The 22,525-nt window shown below is 43.6% G+C and overlaps 1 protein-coding gene across 1 annotated transcript in view; it reads right to left on the bottom strand.

The window, feature by feature from the left end:
• The window catches only part of LOC121585517 (Golgi-associated kinase 1A-like), a 37,060-nt gene extending 15,403 nt beyond the window's left edge, over positions 1 to 21,657 (bottom strand). Inside the window, exons 1-2 of the mRNA XM_041901853.2 lie at positions 21,377 to 21,657; positions 849 to 2,360 (exon numbers count right to left, since the gene is read on the bottom strand). Of these exons, the coding sequence (XP_041757787.2) occupies positions 849 to 2,360; positions 21,377 to 21,379 (1,515 nt within the window). The 5' untranslated portion in view covers positions 21,380 to 21,657. The remainder of the gene's footprint in view (positions 1 to 848; positions 2,361 to 21,376) is intronic.
• Positions 21,658 to 22,525: the final 868 nt, after the last annotated feature.

Raw genomic sequence — 22,525 nt, 5'->3', positions numbered from 1 at the left:
GCTTCAGAAGGAGAAAGTCACACTCTTTTCATTGGCCGGGATCTTTTAATCAAAGGCAGTTTAGTGAGTTGAGTTCTTCAGATAAGACCTTGGCAAGACAATCCAGTGCTCAAATAGGCTCATTATCAAGGACTGCCAGTCTGCTATTAGACGAGGTCTGTGGATTTCATCCAGTGAGAATGTTATTTAATGCAAAACAAGAGCTGCATCCCAAATGGCACCCTATTTCCTTTATATTGCACTACTTTAGACCAGGGCCCATAGGGCTATAGTCAAAAGTAGTGCACTATATGGGGAATATGGTGCCATTTGGGACGCAGCCAAGGACTGTTGGCTGCTCTGAGTGTTCCCAGTCTGCCTGACCTCATGAGCCATTATCAGCTGAGCCCTCCATAGTGACGTTAAGTGAATCACTAGCTAACTGTCAGTTTATACATCGTAGTGGAATAACAACTTTACAAAACGTACATCGCTCAAGGTGAGGTGAGTTTTCAATCAGAACTCTAGTCTATGCATTATTTCAATAGGTTGTCTTCACATGGTGTGATTCAAAGGATATAGAATGTTATCAGTTTGGATGTGTAAGTTTGAGCGGCAGATCAGGATCAAAATGAGTTATGGCTAAGGTTAGGGATACGGTTAGGAATTAAGATAGGGTTAGAATGCCTGGCATTAGGAGCCATACAAAATTTAACAGTCATATATCCACTACCTATCCGTTTTTCTGACCTCATAACTCTAGCCAATGTATTTCTCTTAAAAGTTCAAATAATTGCTGTCAATAGGTTAAATAAAAGGGTTTAACGAGTGTGATTGGAGGATACAGAGTGTTATCAGTTGTTCTATACCTGTAGGAGGAAGTCAAAGAGTGCCAGGCGCCCCCACTCCGCATGGTGAACCCCCACACAGGGGGTCTCGTTGAGGGCCACCCCGCTGCTGCTGCCACACCTGGCCCTCAGCAGGCTCTGGTACTGGGGCCAGGTGAGAGGGAACGAGTTCTGGTCATTGTCATCATCAGCCAGGTGCTGGATGCCTGGGTCCCACCACACCACGGGTCTGGCTGCCCCTCTGGTGTATTTATAAGGCAGGATGTCACTGTGGAAGGCCCTGGACACTGTGGGCAGACTCCTGTTCAAGCCGAGAACACGGTCTAAATGGAAGGCGAAGACTTCGAACCAGTCGTCTGGACGTTTGATCAGGGCACACAGACCCTGCTGGCAGTGCCCACTGTGGTCAGCCAATGGAGCCCCAAGAGAAGGGGCATGATGAGGGGCACCCAGCCCTACATGGAGGACCTGTCCGTGGGCTGGGATCCTGGCCTTACTGACAACCTCGCTGCCTGAGAGGAACTCCATCTTGTGAATATCGTCCTTGCTGAGCCATGGCAGGGAGTCAGGGTCCCCAGTCCTTATTCTCCGTGTGTCAGTGTCTGGAAACTCCCTCTCTCCAGCTGACATCTTACACCAGTGGGCCTCCCCCTCTCTCCCTTTCTCTGCTTCTGCTGCTGTTCCTGCTGTGGACCGGGTCTCTTTACGCCTAGACGAAGTGGGCCTCTTCCTCTCTGAGGCCTCTGCTGACTGTCTGTCATGTTTCCTGAGTTCTCTGGGGACCTTTTTCACAGCCTGCTGCTTGGTTAGGTCCTTCCTCCCTGCCTGCCCTGTATGCCCCTGGTCCTGCCTCTGTTCATCTGGAGTACATTTGTGCTCAGAGTCAGACAGGCCAAGGTCTGCAGTAGAAGGGCGGCTCTGGCTACGCGCTACAGTCTGGGGCACGGCTGGGTGGAGGTTCTCTTGTCTGGGAAGAGGTGGTGGCTGGGTGGAGAGCTCTGAACCACTGCAGTTGGTTAGATGGCTTCCATCATGTCTTATTAGCGGAGCATTGACTGTCAATGGCTGGATATTATGTTGTTTGTCTCTACTAGAACTTTGCGGAATCTCTTTCTTCTCTTTCCTTTTGGAGGCGATGCCCTTAGTTTTACGATTCTTCTTCTTGTTATTGCTGTGAGTTCTCTCATCTGTCATGCTAGCTGCTCTTCGATCCTGTTTGGGCTGGTCCATCACCAGGTGATGCTTGGAGGACTCTTTGACTTTGTCACTCTGCTTCCAACCTCCACTGTGACCGTTGAGGGGTAGAGGAAGATGGTGGTGGTGATGAGTGGCCAACGTGGCCCTTTCCCTGGGTCTAGCCCTCGCTCTATACACTCCGGCTCCAGCAGAGCTCAGGCCTCGTGAGGGCAGCCTGCGTGTCTTAGAGGGGGGGAAGGGGAGGGTGTTGATCACCACCACAGACAGGGTAAAGAGGAGGAGGAAGGCCCCCACTGCCCACCTCTTGCAGCAGATCTTGGACCACACTCTCAAGGCCTACATGCATGGGAAACAGCAAACAAAGAGAAAGTTAGGTCTGTAGTTAGGGTCAAACCACCAAAAAGCCATGATTATAATGGCTCAAATCAAAGATAATATATTTACTCTCTAAACTGTACAGTCGCTGGTCGGCCACTTGAACTGAACAGCTCAGATTTCAGTGTGTGTTTACAGAAGAGGGAACTTAAATGTCTTAGAGGTTGAGAAATGCAAATACCGGTATGCAGACTGAAGGATGAGGGCAAACAAAAAACATCAAAATGAAACAACCTGTGTTGATAATGTTTTATTTGATAAGTTATTCTGTTAAAACACTAAGCTCTGAGAGAGAGAGAGAGAGAGAGAGAGAGAGAGAGAGAGAGAGAGAGAGAGAGAGAGAGAGAGAGAGAGAGAGAGAGAGAGAGACAGGGAAAGAGACAGATAGAAAGAGATGAGATGAGAGGAAGGGGAGAGCGAGAGAGAATATAGAAAAAAAGGAGAGGAGAGGGGGAGACAAAGAGAGAAAAATAGTTAATCCACATGTATCCCATCTGCAATGCACACAAGTGGAAATAAAGCCTTTCTCAGCCACAGCTGGGCTTTCCTCAGCTTATAGGAAAGTTACAGTTACTGAGCTGAGACAAATACTATGGCACACACATAGATATTGCAGCATTCCCTTCTGCACGCCAGACCATCCAGAATATGCTGACAGATACTGCGTGCCAAATGGCATATAGTGCACTCCTTTTGACCAAGGCCCATAGGGAATAGGGTGCCATTTGGGACACAGGCGGATTCTGGATGGCTTACTTCTACTGCAGCCTCTGTGATGATGAATTACTTTTTTGTGGCATAGGCCTACATACAAACCGGTCCCATTCCATAAAGTCTCCATCGCATGTATGCCATTGAGATAAATCAAATCAGATGTATCTCTATGGAGTATGCTCTCAATGTTATTCAAACCTATGGTAAATCCAGAGGCAGTTATTTATCTGAATCATATATCAATGAAAGGATTAGGCTATGGTATAGAGCTATAGAGACTATGGTATAGAGCTATAGAGACTATGGTTATAGAGCTATAGAGGCTATGGTATAGAGCCATAGAGGCTATGGTATAGAGCTATAGAGGCTATGGTATAGAGCTATAGAGACTATGGTATAGAGCTATAGAGACTATGGTTATAGAGCTATAGAGGCTATGGTATAGAGCTATAGAGACTATGGTATAGAGCTATAGAGACTATGGTTATAGAGCTATAGAGGCTATGGTATAGAGCTATAGTGACTATGGTATAGAGCTATAGAGACTATGGTATAGAGCTATCGAGACTATGGTTATAGAGCTATAGAGACTATGGTATAGAGCTATAGAGGCTATGGTATAGAGCTATAGAGGCTATGGTATAGAGCTATAGAGACTATGGTATAGAGCTATAGAGACTATGGTAAAGAGCTATTGAGACTATGGTTATAGAGCTATAGAGACTATGGTTATAGAGCTATAGAGACTATGGTATAGAGCTATAGAGACTATGGTATAGAGCTATAGAGACTATGGTTATAGAGCTATAGAGGCTATGGTATAGAGCTATTGAGACTATGGTATAGAGCTATAGAGACTATGGTATAGAGCTATAGAGACTATGGTATAGAGCTATAGAGGCTATGGTATAGAGCTATAGAGACTATGGTATAGAGCTATAGAGACTATGGTTATTGAGGCTGTAGAGGCTATGGTATAGAGCTATAGAGACTATGGTTATAGAGCTATAGAGACTATGGTATAGAGCTATAGAGACTATGGTATAGAGCTAAAGAGACTATGGTAAAGAGCTATAGAGACTATGGTTATAGAGCTATAGAGACTATGGTATAGAGCTATAGAGACTATGGTTATTGAGTCTGTAAAGGCTATGGTATAGAGCTATAGAGACTATGGTTATAGAGCTATAGAGGCTATGGTATAGAGCTATAGAGACTATGGTATAGAGCTATAGAGACTATGGTATAGAGCTATAGAGACTATGGTTATAGAGCTATAGAGACTATGGTATAGAGCTATAGAGACTATGGTTATAGAGCTATAGAGACTATGGTTATAGAGGCTATAGAGACTATGGTATAGAGCTATAGAGACTATGGTAAAGAGCTATAGAGACTATGGTTATAGAGCTATAGAGACTATGGTTATAGAGCTATAGAGGCTATGGTATAGAGCTATAGAGACTATGGTATAGAGCTATAGAGACTATGGTTATAGAGCTATAGAGGCTATGGTATAGAGCTATAGAGACTATGGTATAGAGCTATAGAGACTATGGTATAGAGCTATAGAGACTATGGTTATTGAGTCTGTAAAGGCTATGGTATAGAGCTATAGAGACTATGGTTATAGAGCTATAGAGGCTATGGTATAGAGCTATAGAGACTATGGTATAGAGCTATAGAGACTATGGTATAGAGCTATAGAGACTATGGTTATAGAGCTATAGAGACTATGGTATAGAGCTATAGAGACTATGGTTATAGAGCTATAGAGACTATGGTTATAGAGGCTATAGAGACTATGGTATAGAGCTATAGAGACTATGGTTATAGAGGCTATAGAGACTATGGTATAGAGCTATAGAGCCATGACTACATGGAACTCTCTCCCACCTAAGTTAACCCAAGCAATAAAATCAGATTAAAAAATAACCCATAAAACAACACCTCAAGGCACAACACGGCCTCTGAAGACATACACACACACTAACACACATACACACAGATTTTATACACACGCACCCACACATTATTCTTAGTGATGTAATATAGTATTATAAAATTGTAATGCAATTATGGAGCAATGTAAATTTGTATGATGTTTTGTATGATGTAATGTTTTATTTATGTTTGGACCCCAGGAAGAGTAGCTGCTGCCTTGGCAACAGCTAATGGGGATCCTAATAAAATACTAAAGACTAAATACTATGGTTCCATTCGATCTTCACATACATACAGTATAATTATGGAAATAACTTAGCTTCTTCCATCTTTTAGTTTCTAATCTTTTCAATTTTTTCTGAGTTACATTTAGATGAATATTTAGTAACACTGATTAGTGAGAAACTGCCTTCAAGGATCAGCTTTACTGGCCCACAATACAACTCTACTAATCACATAACCAATAGTAGGTGAAAGCAGTCATCTCTCAGAAAGACAACTTACATCAGCTGTCCCTCTGCCTGCCTCTCTCCTGTCCTCTTTCTCCTCCTCCCTCTCGACTCTCTTTCTCTCTGAGGGAATTCAACAGAAGGAATGTTTCAAACCCATGAGATCTTTTCCCAATCGGTGGCTGACGACAGTTTTACAGCTTTCCCAGATCCCACCTGTGAATGGATTTCATTATGCTCTTCTGAAAGAATGTCATGCCAGTAGTTCTGACTGAGTCAGGGGTCCTGATGGGCTTTTAGATGTCCGTGGAGATCCCTGTCTGAATAAGATCTACTACTTACCCAGCTGACTTATAGGACGCAAAAAATCAAACACCTAACCCCCAGGCATATGTGTAGATCTGAGATAGAAAAAAGTATACCACCAGAATATGGTGGTAGCTCCATCTTGCCCTCTGATAGGCCAGGTGGAATTCCCGCTATATTGCTTACACCTATCCAATCCTCTCATTCTACAGAAGTGCCCAAAGGGTCTATCTCTAGCGATTCATTTGGATAAGATATGTCCTGCACCTATACTGTACATTGTAATAAGCTCCTGAGCAGCACAGACATTCTTTGGCAGTGGGTGGGTAAAGCTGAAGTTTCACTCTGCCAAGGTCCAACACCCTCTCTCCAGTGATGCAATGCACCAGCCTCCACCTGGCAAAGTCAGAGAGCTCACTCACACTCACTGATGAAACCTGCTCTCCAAGAACACATTACATCACATTCCAAAGTTCTGGAATTTTGTGGAAGTGACACAGATGCACCCTGTATTGACCCTGTCCACTCCTGCTCAAAAGTAGTGCACTATATAGGGAATATGGTGTCATTTCAGATGGATACAGGGGCTGTTTTCTTGTGGGTTTTGTGCCACGGGCAGGTGAAGCTATGGAGCATTGGTTAGGATAAGCCAAGGCTCAGTCCCAAACGGCACCCTATTCCCTATTTAGTGCACTATGGCCCTGGTCAAACGTATGACACTATATAAGGAATAGGGTGCCATTTGGGGATGCAAGCCAAGTGTTGTCTTGTCAAGTGACTCAGTTTGTTTTCCCAGTGGTTTGGCCAACCAGCTCTAATTAGTGGTTAGGCATGTAGCACCTTGTGTATCTGTGTGACTGTGCGACTGTGTCAACATGAAGACATTGTGTTGATTCTCAGTGGCATGCACAGCAAGGGGGTATGATACACAGGTCAACACCACACCAAACCACATCACAAAAAACAACTAGACAAATGCCTTGGTGTCAAATGTGATAGGAATTTTAATCATCACAAAAACAAAATAGTTTGAAATTGACACAGTCATTGTTGTATTGCATGGCTGTTGTTGAACGGTTTTCAGCTCACATGCTATATGATCTGTTACATCTGCCACACAACACATCTTAGCACCTATGTTACACAAAGAATACTAGAAGAATACAGGAAGTATACAATAGCTTAACTTTATTGAGTGGAGTCATCCTCGTCAATGACCTTTCTTGCAGTGATCTTTACCAATAGTTGTTCAGCATTTGTCTGTGTTCCACCTCAGTCTAATGCCAGCTAGCCTCCCACTCATTTCAGCAGGCCAGGTGCCTGCTGCTTTTACCTTCTGTTCCATTCTTTTTACATCTCTTCTCCTTTTGTAGACGGAACGCTCGAGGATTTAGACGGAACGCTCGAGGACAGGTTTGCAGGAATGCTGAGACATGCAACAAATTCTTTACAGGATTCAAAGAAGATTAGGAGAAAATATGTCTCATTATTTTCTGTGTTTGGTGGAGAGGGGAGGAGGAGAAAGAGGAGAGGGAGGAAGAGAGGAAGGGTGGAAGAGAGAAAGGTGGGAGTAGGGAGGGAGAGTGGGAGGAGAGAGAGAAAAAGGGGAGAGAGAAAGGGAGAGGGGGGCTACTGTAGGTGAATAGCACTAATATTACACAGAGAATAGCATCTAAAAAGAGCTCCTGAAGTAGTGGGAGGAGAACAGACTGGTTTGGTGGTCAGGCTTTAGGGACAGTCACAGTCATACTCTGGAAAAGCACTGGGCTGCAGCTCTATTAGCATAGCCACGTACACTAGCATGTGGAGGGAGGCTCTCTCTCTTTCCTGCTGATACATTGTAGTTAATCACCCGTTGAGAATGAAATTCCTGCATGGCAGAACAAAGGAGTAAATTCTCTCGCCATTCTACCATGGCAAAACCGATACACTGTGACTACACACAGAATATTATTCAGTTAATAGGCATCATCTACTTGTTAATGGGCATATATGAATTGTACGTGTGAAATTGTGTGAAACCATGTCTATTCGCATGAGTGCACGTTTCTGTCTGTGTGTATGGGCACAGGAGGTTTAGGGGTAGTGAAATGTTCTAACATGAAATGAATTGCTTCCATTTTCATGTAGAGTATTATTGTGTACATTAAATAGATGTTCTAGTCAAAGAGAGGGAAAAATATATTGTCTCACATGACCATTCAGTCCCAGTGCTGAGGCAACTTTGAAAGAGAAAAATAGCGAGAACCTCCCTTTCAATAAACCGCATCCAACAAAAAGGCTAACTAAGAATGTAATAAATCCATTGACTTTGTAAAACCAGCAAAACATTATCGCAGGATGGCTATACTGAAAGGAAAGGAATAAACTGTGTGCTTGGTTGAACACAAAATCATGAGGGAGAGTGGGAGAGAGAGGAAGTGGTGTTTTGAAAATGTAATAGAGTGCAAGCAGTAATGCACATGACGCCCTAGGTTGGATTAAAATAGTCTTACTGGCAACACACACACACACACACACTCAAACACTCTCTCTCTCTCGCTTTCTCTAGATTTATAGCAACGCTGAGTTCCAAGTGACCTTGACAATACCACAATACCTGATGATGCATATTTCACTGCAACGACCCCATCCCATGGGAAAAGAAACCAGCTCGTCCAATAGACTGAAACGTAAACTGCTGCTCATCATTCTCCTCCCCAGTCAACATCAGCAATATCCTCCTTTCCACTGGTCTCTTACTATACCAGAGGTCCATTATCATAATGGGCTAGTCATAGGTCTATATGTAAGCAATAAGGCCCAAGGGGGTGTGGTATATGGCCAATATACCATGGTTAAGGGCTGTTCTTATGCACGACGCAACGCAGAGTGCTAGGACACAGCCCTTAGCCGTGGTATATTGGCCATATACCACAAACCCCCGAAGTGCCTTATTGCTATTATAAACTGGTTACCAACGTAATTAGAGCAGTAAAAATACATGTTTTGTCATACCCATGGTATGCGGTCTGATATACCACAGCTTTCAGCCAATCAGCATTCAGGGCTTGAACCACCCAGTTTATATTCTGCTTTATAGCCTGGGACCTGGGAGAGAGAGTGGTGGGATAGGGGCCCAAACAGAACAGTGCTTTTATTCTCCTTTTTAACCAAGCCTCTCTCTGAGTGACAGCCAGGCTGATACAGGGGTGCTCCTCCGCTGCACACACACAGAGCCCTTCAGTATAATGACTTGATGATGTTAATCTACAAAGGGAACTCTGCAGGTGTGCGAGAGAAAAAGAGTGAGAGAGTGAAAGAGAGAAGGGGAGATAGAGAGGGGAAGAGGAGAAGAGAAGCAAACATCTGCTGCTTAGCCTGTCCCGTGCACACTTGTTTGTGTGTGTATGCGTGTGTGTGTGCCTGTGTTTATACAGTGCATTCGGAAAGTATTCAGACCCCTTGACTTTTTCCACATTTTGTTACGTTACAGCCTTATTCTACAATGGATTAAATCGTTTTTTCCCCTCATCAATCTACACACAAAACCCCATAATGACTTAGCAAAAACTGGTTTTTTAGAAATGATTGCACATTTATAAAAAGAAAAAAAAGAAATATCACATTTACATAAGTATTCAGACCCTTTACTCAGTACTTTGTTGATGCACCTTTGGCAACGATTACAGCCTCGAGTCTTCTTGGGTATGACGCTACAAGCTTGGCACACCTGTATTTGGGGAGTTTCTCCCATTCTTCTCTGCAGATCCTCTCAAGCTCTGTCAGGTTGGATAGGGAGCCTCGCTACACAGCTATTTTCAGGTCTCTCCAGAGATGTTTGATCAGGTTCAAGTCCGGGCTCTGGTTGGGCCACTCAAGGACATTCAGAGACTTGTCCCGAAGCCACTCCTGCGTTGTCTTGGCTGTGTGCTCAGGGTCGTTGTCCTGTTGGAAGGTGAACCTTGGCCCCAGTCTGAGGTCCTGAGCGCTCTGGAGCAGGTTTTCATCAAGGATCTCTCTGTACTTTGCTCCGTTCTTATTTCCCTCGATCCTGACTAGTCACCCAGTCCCTGCTGCTGAAAAACATCCCCACAGCATGATGCTGCCACCTCCAGATGTGACACTTGGCATTCAGGCTGAAGAGTTCAATCTTGGTTTCATCAGACCAGAGAATCTTGTTTCTCATGGTCTGAGAGTCTTTAGGTGCCTTTTGTCAAACTCCATGCGGGCGGTCATGTGCCTTTTACTGAGGAGTGGCTTCCGTCTGGCCACTCAACCATAATGGCCTGATTGGTGGAGTGCTGCAGAGATGGTTGTCCTTCTGGAGGTTCTCCCATCTCCACAGAGGAACTCTGGAGCTCTGTCAGAGTGACCATCGGGTTCTTGGTCACCTCCCTGACCAAGGCCCTTCTCCCCCAATTGCTCCGTTTGGCCGGGTGGCCAGCTCTAGGAAGAGTCTTGGTGGTTCCAAACTTCTTCAATTTAAGAATGACAGAGGCCACTGTGTTCTTGGGGACCTTCAATGCTGAAGACATTTTTTGGTACCCTTCCCCAGATCTGTGCCTCGACGCAGTCCTGTCTCGGAGCTCTACGGACAATTCCTTCGACCTCATGGCTTGGTTTTTGCTCTGACATGCACTGTGAACTGTGGGACCTTATATAGACATGTGTGTGTCTTTCCAAATCATGTCCAATCAATTGAATTTACAACAGGTGGACTCCAATCAAGTTGTAGAAACATCAAGGATGATCAATGGAAACAGGATGCACCTGAGCTCAATTTCAAGTCTCATTGAAAAGGGTCTGAATACTTATGTAAATAAGATATTTCAGTTTTTTTTGTACATTTGCAAAAAAAAAAAAAAAACTGTTTTCACTTTGTCATTATGAGGTATTGCGTGTAGATTGATGTGGAATTGTTTTTATTTAATCAATTTTAGAATAAGGCTGTAACGTAACAAAATGTGGAAAAAGGGAAGGGGTCTGAATACTTTCCGAATGCACTGTACGTGTGCACGATCAGCAACGCCTCTTTGTTATGGCAGAGGCGTCATTACTCAGTATAGGAGTGTGACAACAGCCAATCTGCTGCAGTCACTGATTCACTCACACACAGTGTGAGACAGAAGAAGTCAGCCCAGTGCTGGTTATATCAAGTAAACACAGACACAAAAGAGACAAATAGAGACCACTACACATATTCTACACACACACACACAAACACGCCATCCGAAGCAGCGAGCAGAGCAGGGCATGCCTGGAGAGACAGGTGGGGACAGCTCTGGATCGCTGTCCAGAACCTGTTATCACAGTAGTGAGTCAAATCACTGCAGGTTTTCTGAATGACAGCGGAAAACATCTTTAAGTGTGACAGGCAAACTGTATGTGCATTATTGTCTGGATGGATGTGTGAGATACAGGAGAGTCATGATCCAAACATTCCCCAAGGGTATATTGCTACTGTGTCAGAGGAAAGTCTACTAGGTAAAGCCTACAAGACAGTGTAGTCTACAGTAAGGTTATCAGTCAGTTACTTTTCAAGCTATACCCAAAGAACAATGGCAATTTGAACAGGACACTATTGTGCATTGTATTTGCACTAAATGTCAAATATTGCAGCTAATTCAAATTATGCACGAGAGCAGCATGTCCTAGTGTGATTTTGAATTACAAATTGATATCACCCACCTGCAGTATCAACTGCTTAAGGTCAATTGACTGTCCTGTGGCAGTGTGGTTAGCTGCTGATAACATTGTATTCTATGCATGTAAATGAATGCCGGCCAACTGACGTCCCATGGGGCACACTGTTGATGCATTTAGCCGGCATTTGTGATTTATTACACACTCACACACACACACTCACACACACACACACACACACACACACACACACACACACACACACACAGACGTTAAGCAGGAGCCCTAATAGTAGTGAGTGAGGCGCTGCTCTCTGCTGTGCAGTTTACAGGCCCCATGCCAGACCCTGGCTGCACAGCGATAAATAATGTCACACACACTGGGACCGTCTTGAGAGCATGTCTGTCTTTTCAGTTGTTGCAAGTTGAAATCATAATCTAAACAGTTCACAAAAAAGCCCAATAGCCCAAACAATTTGATTGAATGTTCATGCTTCCACCAATCACGCATGTTAGTATATCAAGGAATGATGCCTAGGGATATATGTTATAATCTCCAGGCCTTAGTTACAGCTATGAAAAACATTAATCCACTGAGCAAAAATGTTTTAACCATATGGCTGCAATGTGTGAGGTCAAGGTCTGCTTTTAATCTGACATACCATGGCAAGAGAGGAACCTAAGAAGAATTACATTTTGGTGCGAAGTTGGCCCAGAATAAGCAACATTTCGTTCTTTCATCATCGTAACACAAAAACACAAGACATAAGCTTGATTTACCAAACAAAATCACCACTATTTGGTGATAGAAACCTCCTGCCAGACGTCTCCTCTCCTCTCCTCTCCTCTCCTCTCCTCTCCTCTCCTCTCCTCTCCTCTCCTCTCCTCTCCTCTCCCTCTCCTCTCCTCTCCTCCCTCCTCCAAATGTATTTTCTATGTGGTTTACTGAGATTATAAGCAACATACAACCCATCAGCGTTTTTCCTGGTCCCCAGTTGGACCAAACTGTTTTCTCATCAATAAATACACTCTGGAAACCTCAGTACCACACACAGTCCTACAACCACATCCCCGGTCTAATCTTACCACCAACCTTTTACAAGGACCCATCTTTCCCCTAATGCTCTCTGGTACTGGGATATGTAAAGATGCTCCAAATACATCAGGCCTCATAAAACAGGAGCTTATAGCCAGTAGTTCTGACTGAGTCAGGGGTCCTGATGGGCTTTTAGATGTCCGTGGAGATCCCTGTCTGAATAAGATCTACTACTTACCCAGCTGACTTATAGGACGCAAAAAATCAAACACCTAACCCCCAGGCATATGTGTAGATCTGAGATAGAAAAAAGTATACCACCAGAATATGGTGGTAGCTCCATCTTGCCCTCTGATAGGCCAGGTGGAATTCCCGCTATATTGCTTACACCTATCCAATCCTCTCATTCTACAGAAGTGCCCAAAGGGTCTATCTCTAGCGATTCATTTGGATAAGATATGTCCTGCACCTATACTGTACATTGTAATAAGCTCCTGAGCAGCACAGACATTCTTTGGCAGTGGGTGGGTAAAGCTGAAGTTTCACTCTGCCAAGGTCCAACACCCTCTCTCCAGTGATGCAATGCACCAGCCTCCACCTGGCAAAGTCAGAGAGCTCACTCACACTCACTGATGAAACCTGCTCTCCAAGAACACATTACATCACATTCCAAAGTTCTGGAATTTTGTGGAAGTGACACAGATGCACCCTGTATTGACCCTGTCCACTCCTGCTCAAAAGTAGTGCACTATATAGGGAATATGGTGTCATTTCAGATGGATACAGGGGCTGTTTTCTTGTGGGTTTTGTGCCACGGGCAGGTGAAGCTATGGAGCATTGGTTAGGATAAGCCAAGGCTCAGTCCCAAACGGCACCCTATTCCCTATTTAGTGCACTATGGCCCTGGTCAAACGTATGACACTATATAAGGAATAGGGTGCCATTTGGGATGCAAGCCAAGTGTTGTCTTGTCAAGTGACTCAGTTTGTTTTCCCAGTGGTTTGGCCAACCAGCTCTAATTAGTGGTTAGGCATGTAGCACCTTGTGTATCTGTGTGACTGTGCGACTGTGTCAACATGAAGACATTGTGTTGATTCTCAGTGGCATGCACAGCAAGGGGGTATGATACACAGGTCAACACCACACCAAACCACATCACAAAAAACAACTAGACAAATGCCTTGGTGTCAAATGTGATAGGAATTTTAATCATCACAAAAACAAAATAGTTTGAAATTGACACAGTCATTGTTGTATTGCATGGCTGTTGTTGAACGGTTTTCAGCTCACATGCTATATGATCTGTTACATCTGCCACACAACACATCTTAGCACCTATGTTACACAAAGAATACTAGAAGAATACAGGAAGTATACAATAGCTTAACTTTATTGAGTGGAGTCATCCTCGTCAATGACCTTTCTTGCAGTGATCTTTACCAATAGTTGTTCAGCATTTGTCTGTGTTCCACCTCAGTCTAATGCCAGCTAGCCTCCCACTCATTTCAGCAGGCCAGGTGCCTGCTGCTTTTACCTTCTGTTCCATTCTTTTTACATCTCTTCTCCTTTTGTAGACGGAACGCTCGAGGATTTAGACGGAACGCTCGAGGACAGGTTTGCAGGAATGCTGAGACATGCAACAAATTCTTTACAGGATTCAAAGAAGATTAGGAGAAAATATGTCTCATTATTTTCTGTGTTTGGTGGAGAGGGGGAGGAGGAGAAAGAGGAGAGGGAGGAAGAGAGGAAGGGTGGAAGAGAGAAAGGTGGGAGTAGGGAGGGAGAGTGGGAGGGGAGAGAGAGAAAAAGGGAGAGAGAAAGGGAGAGGGGGGGGCTACTGTAGGTGAATAGCACTAATATTACACAGAGAATAGCATCTAAAAAGAGCTCCTGAAGTAGTGGGAGGAGAACAGACTGGTTTGGTGGTCAGGCTTTAGGGACAGTCACAGTCATACTCTGGAAAAGCACTGGGCTGCAGCTCTATTAGCATAGCCACGTACACTAGCATGTGGAGGGAGGCTCTCTCTCTTTCCTGCTGATACATTGTAGTTAATCACCCGTTGAGAATGAAATTCCTGCATGGCAGAACAAAGGAGTAAATTCTCTCGCCATTCTACCATGGCAAAACCGATACACTGTGACTACACACAGAATATTATTCAGTTAATAGGCATCATCTACTTGTTAATGGGCATATATGAATTGTACGTGTGAAATTGTGTGAAACCATGTCTATTCGCATGAGTGCACGTTTCTGTCTGTGTGTATGGGCACAGGAGGTTTAGGGGGTAGTGAAATGTTCTAACATGAAATGAATTGCTTCCATTTTCATGTAGAGTATTATTGTGTACATTAAATAGATGTTCTAGTCAAAGAGAGGGAAAAATATATTGTCTCACATGACCATTCAGTCCCAGTGCTGAGGCAACTTTGAAAGAGAAAAATAAGCGAGAACCTCCCTTTCAATAAACCGCATCCAACAAAAAGGCTAACTAAGAATGTAATAAATCCATTGACTTTGTAAAACCAGCAAAACATTATCGCAGGATGGCTATACTGAAAGGAAAGGAATAAACTGTGTGCTTGGTTGAACACAAAATCATGAGGGAGAGTGGGAGAGAGAGGAAGTGGTGTTTTGAAAATGTAATAGAGTGCAAGCAGTAATGCACATGACGCCCTAGGTTGGATTAAAATAGTCTTACTGGCAACACACACACACACACACACTCAAACACTCTCTCTCTCTCGCTTTCTCTAGATTTATAGCAACGCTGAGTTCCAAGTGACCTTGACAATACCACAATACCTGATGATGCATATTTCACTGCAACGACCCCATCCCATGGGAAAAGAAACCAGCTCGTCCAATAGACTGAAACGTAAACTGCTGCTCATCATTCTCCTCCCCAGTCAACATCAGCAATATCCTCCTTTCCACTGGTCTCTTACTATACCAGAGGTCCATTATCATAATGGGCTAGTCATAGGTCTATATGTAAGCAATAAGGCCCAAGGGGGTGTGGTATATGGCCAATATACCATGGTTAAGGGCTGTTCTTATGCACGACGCAACGCAGAGTGCTAGGACACAGCCCTTAGCCGTGGTATATTGGCCATATACCACAAACCCCCCGAAGTGCCTTATTGCTATTATAAACTGGTTACCAACGTAATTAGAGCAGTAAAAATACATGTTTTGTCATACCCATGGTATGCGGTCTGATATACCACAGCTTTCAGCCAATCAGCATTCAGGGCTTGAACCACCCAGTTTATATTCTGCTTTATAGCCTGGGACCTGGGAGAGAGAGTGGTGGGATAGGGGCCCAAACAGAACAGTGCTTTTATTCTCCTTTTTAACCAAGCCTCTCTCTGAGTGACAGCCAGGCTGATACAGGGGTGCTCCTCCGCTGCACACACACAGAGCCCTTCAGTATAATGACTTGATGATGTTAATCTACAAAGGGAACTCTGCAGGTGTGCGAGAGAAAAAGAGTGAGAGAGTGAAAGAGAGAAGGGGAGATAGAGAGGGGAAGAGGAGAAGAGAAGCAAACATCTGCTGCTTAGCCTGTCCCGTGCACACTTGTTTGTGTGTGTATGCGTGTGTGTGTGCCTGTGTTTATACAGTGCATTCGGAAAGTATTCAGACCCCTTGACTTTTTCCACATTTTGTTACGTTACAGCCTTATTCTACAATGGATTAAATCGTTTTTTTCCCTCATCAATCTACACACAAAACCCCATAATGACTTAGCAAAAACTGGTTTTTAGAAATGATTGCACATTTATAAAAAGAAAAAAAAGAAATATCACATTTACATAAGTATTCAGACCCTTTACTCAGTACTTTGTTGATGCACCTTTGGCAACGATTACAGCCTCGAGTCTTCTTGGGTATGACGCTACAAGCTTGGCACACCTGTATTTGGGGAGTTTCTCCCATTCTTCTCTGCAGATCCTCTCAAGCTCTGTCAGGTTGGATAGGGAGCCTCGCTACACAGCTATTTTCAGGTCTCTCCAGAGATGTTTGATCAGGTTCAAGTCCGGGCTCTGGTTGGGCCACTCAAGGACATTCAGAGACTTGTCCCAAGCCACTCCTGCGTTGTCTTGGCTGTGTGCTCAGGGTCGTTGTCCTGTTGGAAGGTGAACCTTGGCCCCAGTCTGAGGTCCTGAGCGCTCTGGAGCAGGTTTTCATCAAGGATCTCTCTGTACTTTGCTCCGTTCTTATTTCCCCTCGATCCTGACTAGTCACCCAGTCCCTGCTGCTGAAAAACATCCCCACAGCATGATGCTGCCACCTCCAGATGTGACACTTGGCATTCAGGCTGAAGAGTTCAATCTTGGTTTCATCAGACCAGAGAATCTTGTTTCTCATGGTCTGAGAGTCTTTAGGTGCCTTTTGTCAAACTCCATGCGGGCGGTCATGTGCCTTTTACTGAGGAGTGGCTTCCGTCTGGCCACTCAACCATAATGGCCTGATTGGTGGAGTGCTGCAGAGATGGTTGTCCTTCTGGAGGTTCTCCCATCTCCACAGAGGAACTCTGGAGCTCTGTCAGAGTGACCATCGGGTTCTTGGTCACCTCCTGACCAAGGCCCTTCTCCCCAATTGCTCCGTTTGGCGGGTGGCCAGCTCTAGGAAGAGTCTTGGTGGTTCCAAACTTCTTCAATTTAAGAATGACAGAGGCCACTGTGTTCTTGGGGACCTTCAATGCTGAAGACATTTTTTGGTACCCTTCCCCAGATCTGTGCCTCGACGCAGTCCTGTCTCGGAGCTCTACGGACAATTCCTTCGACCTCATGGCTTGGTTTTTGCTCTGACATGCACTGTGAACTGTGGGACCTTATATAGACATGTGTGTGTCTTTCCAAATCATGTCCAATCAATTGAATTTACAACAGGTGGACTCCAATCAAGTTGTAGAAACATCAAGGATGATCAATGGAAACAGGATGCACCTGAGCTCAATTTCAAGTCTCATTGAAAAGGGTCTGAATACTTATGTAAATAAGATATTTCAGTTTTTTTTGTACATTTGCAAAAAAAAAAAAAAAACTGTTTTCACTTTGTCATTATGAGGTATTGCGTGTAGATTGATGTGGAATTGTTTTTATTTAATCAATTTTAGAATAAGGCTGTAACGTAACAAAATGTGGAAAAAGGGAAGGGGTCTGAATACTTTCCGAATGCACTGTACGTGTGCACGATCAGCAACGCCTCTTTGTTATGGCAGAGGCGTCATTACTCAGTATAGAGTGTGACAACAGCCAATCTGCTGCAGTCACTGATTCACTCACACACAGTGTGAGACAGAAGAAGTCAGCCCAGTGCTGGTTATATCAAGTAAACACAGACACAAAAGAGACAAATAGAGACCACTACACATATTCTACACACACACACACAAACACGCCATCCGAAGCAGCGAGCAGAGCAGGGCATGCCTGGAGAGACAGGTGGGGACAGCTCTGGATCGCTGTCCAGAACCTGTTATCACAGTAGTGAGTCAAATCACTGCAGGTTTTCTGAATGACAGCGGAAAACATCTTTAAGTGTGACAGGCAAACTGTATGTGCATTATTGTCTGGATGGATGTGTGAGATACAGGAGAGTCATGATCCAAACATTCCCCAAGGGTATATTGCTACTGTGTCAGAGGAAAGTCTACTAGGTAAAGCCTACAAGACAGTGTAGTCTACAGTAAGGTTATCAGTCAGTTACTTTTCAAGCTATACCCAAAGAACAATGGCAATTTGAACAGGACACTATTGTGCATTGTATTTGCACTAAATGTCAAATATTGCAGCTAATTCAAATTATGCACGAGAGCAGCATGTCCTAGTGTGATTTTGAATTACAAATTGATATCACCCACCTGCAGTATCAACTGCTTAAGGTCAATTGACTGTCCTGTGGCAGTGTGGTTAGCTGCTGATAACATTGTATTCTATGCATGTAAATGAATGCCGGCCAACTGACGTCCCATGGGGCACACTGTTGATGCATTTAGCCGGCATTTGTGATTTATTACACACTCACACACACACACTCACACACACACACACACACACACACACACACACACACACACACACACACACAGACGTTAAGCAGGAGCCCTAATAGTAGTGAGTGAGGCGCTGCTCTCTGCTGTGCAGTTTACAGGCCCCATGCCAGACCCTGGCTGCACAGCGATAAATAATGTCACACACACTGGGACCGTCTTGAGAGCATGTCTGTCTTTTCAGTTGTTGCAAGTTGAAATCATAATCTAAACAGTTCACAAAAAAGCCCAATAGCCCAAACAATTTGATTGAATGTTCATGCTTCCACCAATCACGCATGTTAGTATATCAAGGAATGATGCCTAGGGATATATGTTATAATCTCCAGGCCTTAGTTACAGCTATGAAAAACATTAATCCACTGAGCAAAAATGTTTTAACCATATGGCTGCAATGTGTGAGGTCAAGGTCTGCTTTTAATCTGACATACCATGGCAAGAGAGGAACCTAAGAAGAATTACATTTTGGTGCGAAGTTGGCCCAGAATAAGCAACATTTCGTTCTTTCATCATCGTAACACAAAAACACAAGACATAAGCTTGATTTACCAAACAAAATCACCACTATTTGGTGATAGAAACCTCCTGCCAGACGTCTCCTCTCCTCTCCTCTCCTCTCCTCTCCTCTCCTCTCCTCTCCTCTCCTCTCCTCTCCTCTCCTCTCCTCTCCTCTCCTCTCCTCTCCTCCCTCCTCCAAATGTATTTTCTATGTGGTTTACTGAGATTATAAGCAACATACAACCCATCAGCGTTTTTCCTGGTCCCCAGTTGGACCAAACTGTTTTCTCATCAATAAATACACTCTGGAAACCTCAGTACCACACACAGTCCTACAACCACATCCCCGGTCTAATCTTACCACCAACCTTTTACAAGGACCCATCTTTCCCCTAATGCTCTCTGGTACTGGGATATGTAAAGATGCTCCAAATACATCAGGCCTCATAAAACAGGAGCTTATAGCCAGAGCTCAGAGCTGTTATGACATATCCCAGTGAAAAGGTAAGCTCACTAGGTAGAATTCCTGCACAGTGCACACTGAAACCTATGTGAAAGTGTATACATGTGTAGGTTGCACTGATCGCACACACACATTCAAGCACACACACACACACTAAAACCCAGATGGAAAGTGTGTGAGTTATAAAAGTTTAGACGCCAGTGGACTTCACGCAGTCCTACTAGTCCATATAAAGAGATCCACAGGTACTGTAGAACCTTTTAGGACTAATATGAAACTGTATTTGACTCCAGTCTTTTCATCACAATTCAATCAATTTAAGTACTTATTATACGTTATCTTTAGTTTATGGCATAACGGCAACCTAATGTCAAGATGGTGTTGTTTTGCCCCCTGAACTGCAGTGGTGTGGAGTCCTGTCCTCCTAACAGATTGACTTGGAAGCCAATATTAGATTGGTCATTTATAATGCATTGAGGCAACAAGCATTCCATCCCTTCTGAGACAGGAACCATGGGCTTGTTTGGATTGCTCAGCTCCGAGACCCGATACTTCCTGGAATATGGTATTTGACATCGGTTGGCCCTCCCTTTAAACGCATAAAGTTACGGAACTGCTTTCACTTTAAAAGCAAACCCAGGAACTGAAATTCCAGCTGGGAATACAACCATGGATGGACAGCACTAACAGTGCCTGTGTCTAACCAATATCCTGTGGGGTTTGAGATTTTTTTTTGTGCCCGAGTACAGCAGTGAATTCCAATGGGGCCCCTTGAATGACTTGAGGCTGAGGTTGTAGTCAGTGCATGCTTGTGTTTGAAGAGAAGAGATGCCTCTCTCTACCACTTGAGCTTTGAATTTATGGCTGTGCACAGAAACATTGCATGCAGACAGAGCTGATCACTATTCAAATACAGTCTAGGGTGCCAAACACTTTTTTGTTGTTGCCAGGAGTGAAGTAGTGCCCCTCTACATATAAAAATAACACAATAAATAACAGGTTGTAAAATCCATAACACAATACTCATTATGCTTCATTTAAGGTCCAACACATGAGAATAAATTTGAGTTATTCTTGGATTCCATGGAGCTCTTCAAACCATGGTCTCCTGTCTACATGTATGGAATCAATTAAGAAATGTGAGACTGCAGGTGGAACTGGAAGACATGATTCCTGATCATCCAGTTGAAGGAGTGTTTTGACTAAAACTTGTTTTAAACTTTCTGTAAGAGGGTTTACTATCAACTTGAATATTTGTAAGGCATGAAAATATAATTTTCTAAGTAGATTTTCTATCAGATGAATATAATAAGTTATCATGCTTTCTCAACATGAAAGATTATCTGAATATAAACGTTTATTACTTCTAGTCTCTCCACTCATTCTACTGATAAGGGTATCACAGTAACACATTCAGTTGAAATTGACAGTCTACTTTGTTTTACCATAAGTAATGACACTTCACAAGTTTCTCTGATCGGGAGTCAGTGCACAACAGACAGAATGGATAGAGGAAGTCAGCTCTTCGTGCTGATGTGCCACTTTCTTGCTTCTTTTCCTTCAGGAAAAATAGGATTACAATTCCGTATCACATGAAATAAAGAAAAACATCATTTCGGCGACTTATTTAGCAAGTTAAAAAGTGTCCGCTCTTTCCGATACAGTGTAGCCTACAGATAGAATTGGTACTGGTCTTTTATCCAAACGGTTTGGAAGTTGGCTATTCTGGAGCATTATCGAGAACAGAATAAACAAAATTGCAGCAAGACTGTGCAAATTCAGCACTTTCACGTGGATGCGTAGCCTAAAACAAAGTTTCAAATTGTGCTATAGGGCAGCAAAACGACGATGCTGATTTAAGGAAACATGAACCACACTTACCATCGTTTCCCCGACTCGGGTGCATTCCACAAGGAACGTTTACAGCCTTTATTATCGTGCAAACACGTCCGGTGACACCATGTAGATACGGTTACATACACTTTATTGAAGGTTGGACAGCATTGGTTCTGAAGATGCAGCGTGCGTGCGTCCAGTTTCTCCACAATGCTTTTTCCATAGGCTATCACTTGAGCATTTGAATTGAGCTATGTTTCATCTCATTCTATAGGCTACATTGCGGTTGTCATTATTGTAGGGTACCTTGTCAGCAATAAAGGTAACAATAAATCTCGCAAATTACAATCCTTAAGTAGGCTACAGTACGTTTCAGTGGCTTCTAACTTTTGTGGTAGCCTACTTACTTCTCCAGAAGAAAGCCCAACCTACAGTTTTGCTTTACAGCAAAGTGGAGCATAGGCATATCACAAGCAGCCGTCACTCCCGAGGGACCCGTGCGTTTTGGAAAGTGTATCTCACAGTAAAAGTCCTCTTTCTGGGACTGGATGGGTATTTGGTAGACTAGGAATGCGATGTAATTTGAAAGCAGTCGGCCTGTCTGCGCAGCGCTTGCGTGGTCTAGCTGTCCATATATTGGAGACAGGCGTCTTGAAATTGCAGAGCACGTTTTTAAATGTCATGAAGCCTAATTTGAATAACAGACACGCCCATAGCCTTGATGGATGCGAGCATTAAATGATAAGAACCAGACCAAGAAAAACGAATTAATTTTGCTTTTTATCCACTTTGAAATGTGCTTGAATTTTAAAGTATTAGGCTCACTATCCATCCCCTGGCAAAGAAGTCACAGGGGACAGATTTAACAGAGACCCCTTACCAATTAGGTCTATAACCTTCACACTAATAACACATAGGGCTATTTTGTTGGACAAATATTAGGCCTAGTCTTGGACTAAAAAACATGCTCAATGGATAGACCTAATCTCCATTGAAAGTGATGTTTAGTCTAGCACTAGGCTTGATCTGTGTCTGGGAAACTGTCCCATAGGGTTCTATCCTCTTCAGAGATGAAGAACACACTGTTTGATTTATCTGAAGATGATGTGCTTTTCAATAATGAACGAATTAAAAGACAATGGACAACGAATGTCAATTCTTGGCTCACTAGGTAAATCTTTATGGTCAAGGACT

The sequence above is a fragment of the Coregonus clupeaformis genome, chromosome 17 (assembly GCF_020615455.1).
Source record: "Coregonus clupeaformis isolate EN_2021a chromosome 17, ASM2061545v1, whole genome shotgun sequence".
In the NCBI taxonomy this organism is placed as follows: Eukaryota; Metazoa; Chordata; class Actinopteri; order Salmoniformes; family Salmonidae; genus Coregonus; species Coregonus clupeaformis.
Note: the sequence above shows the minus strand (reverse complement) of the source record. Positions and strands in the feature narration are given on the sequence as shown.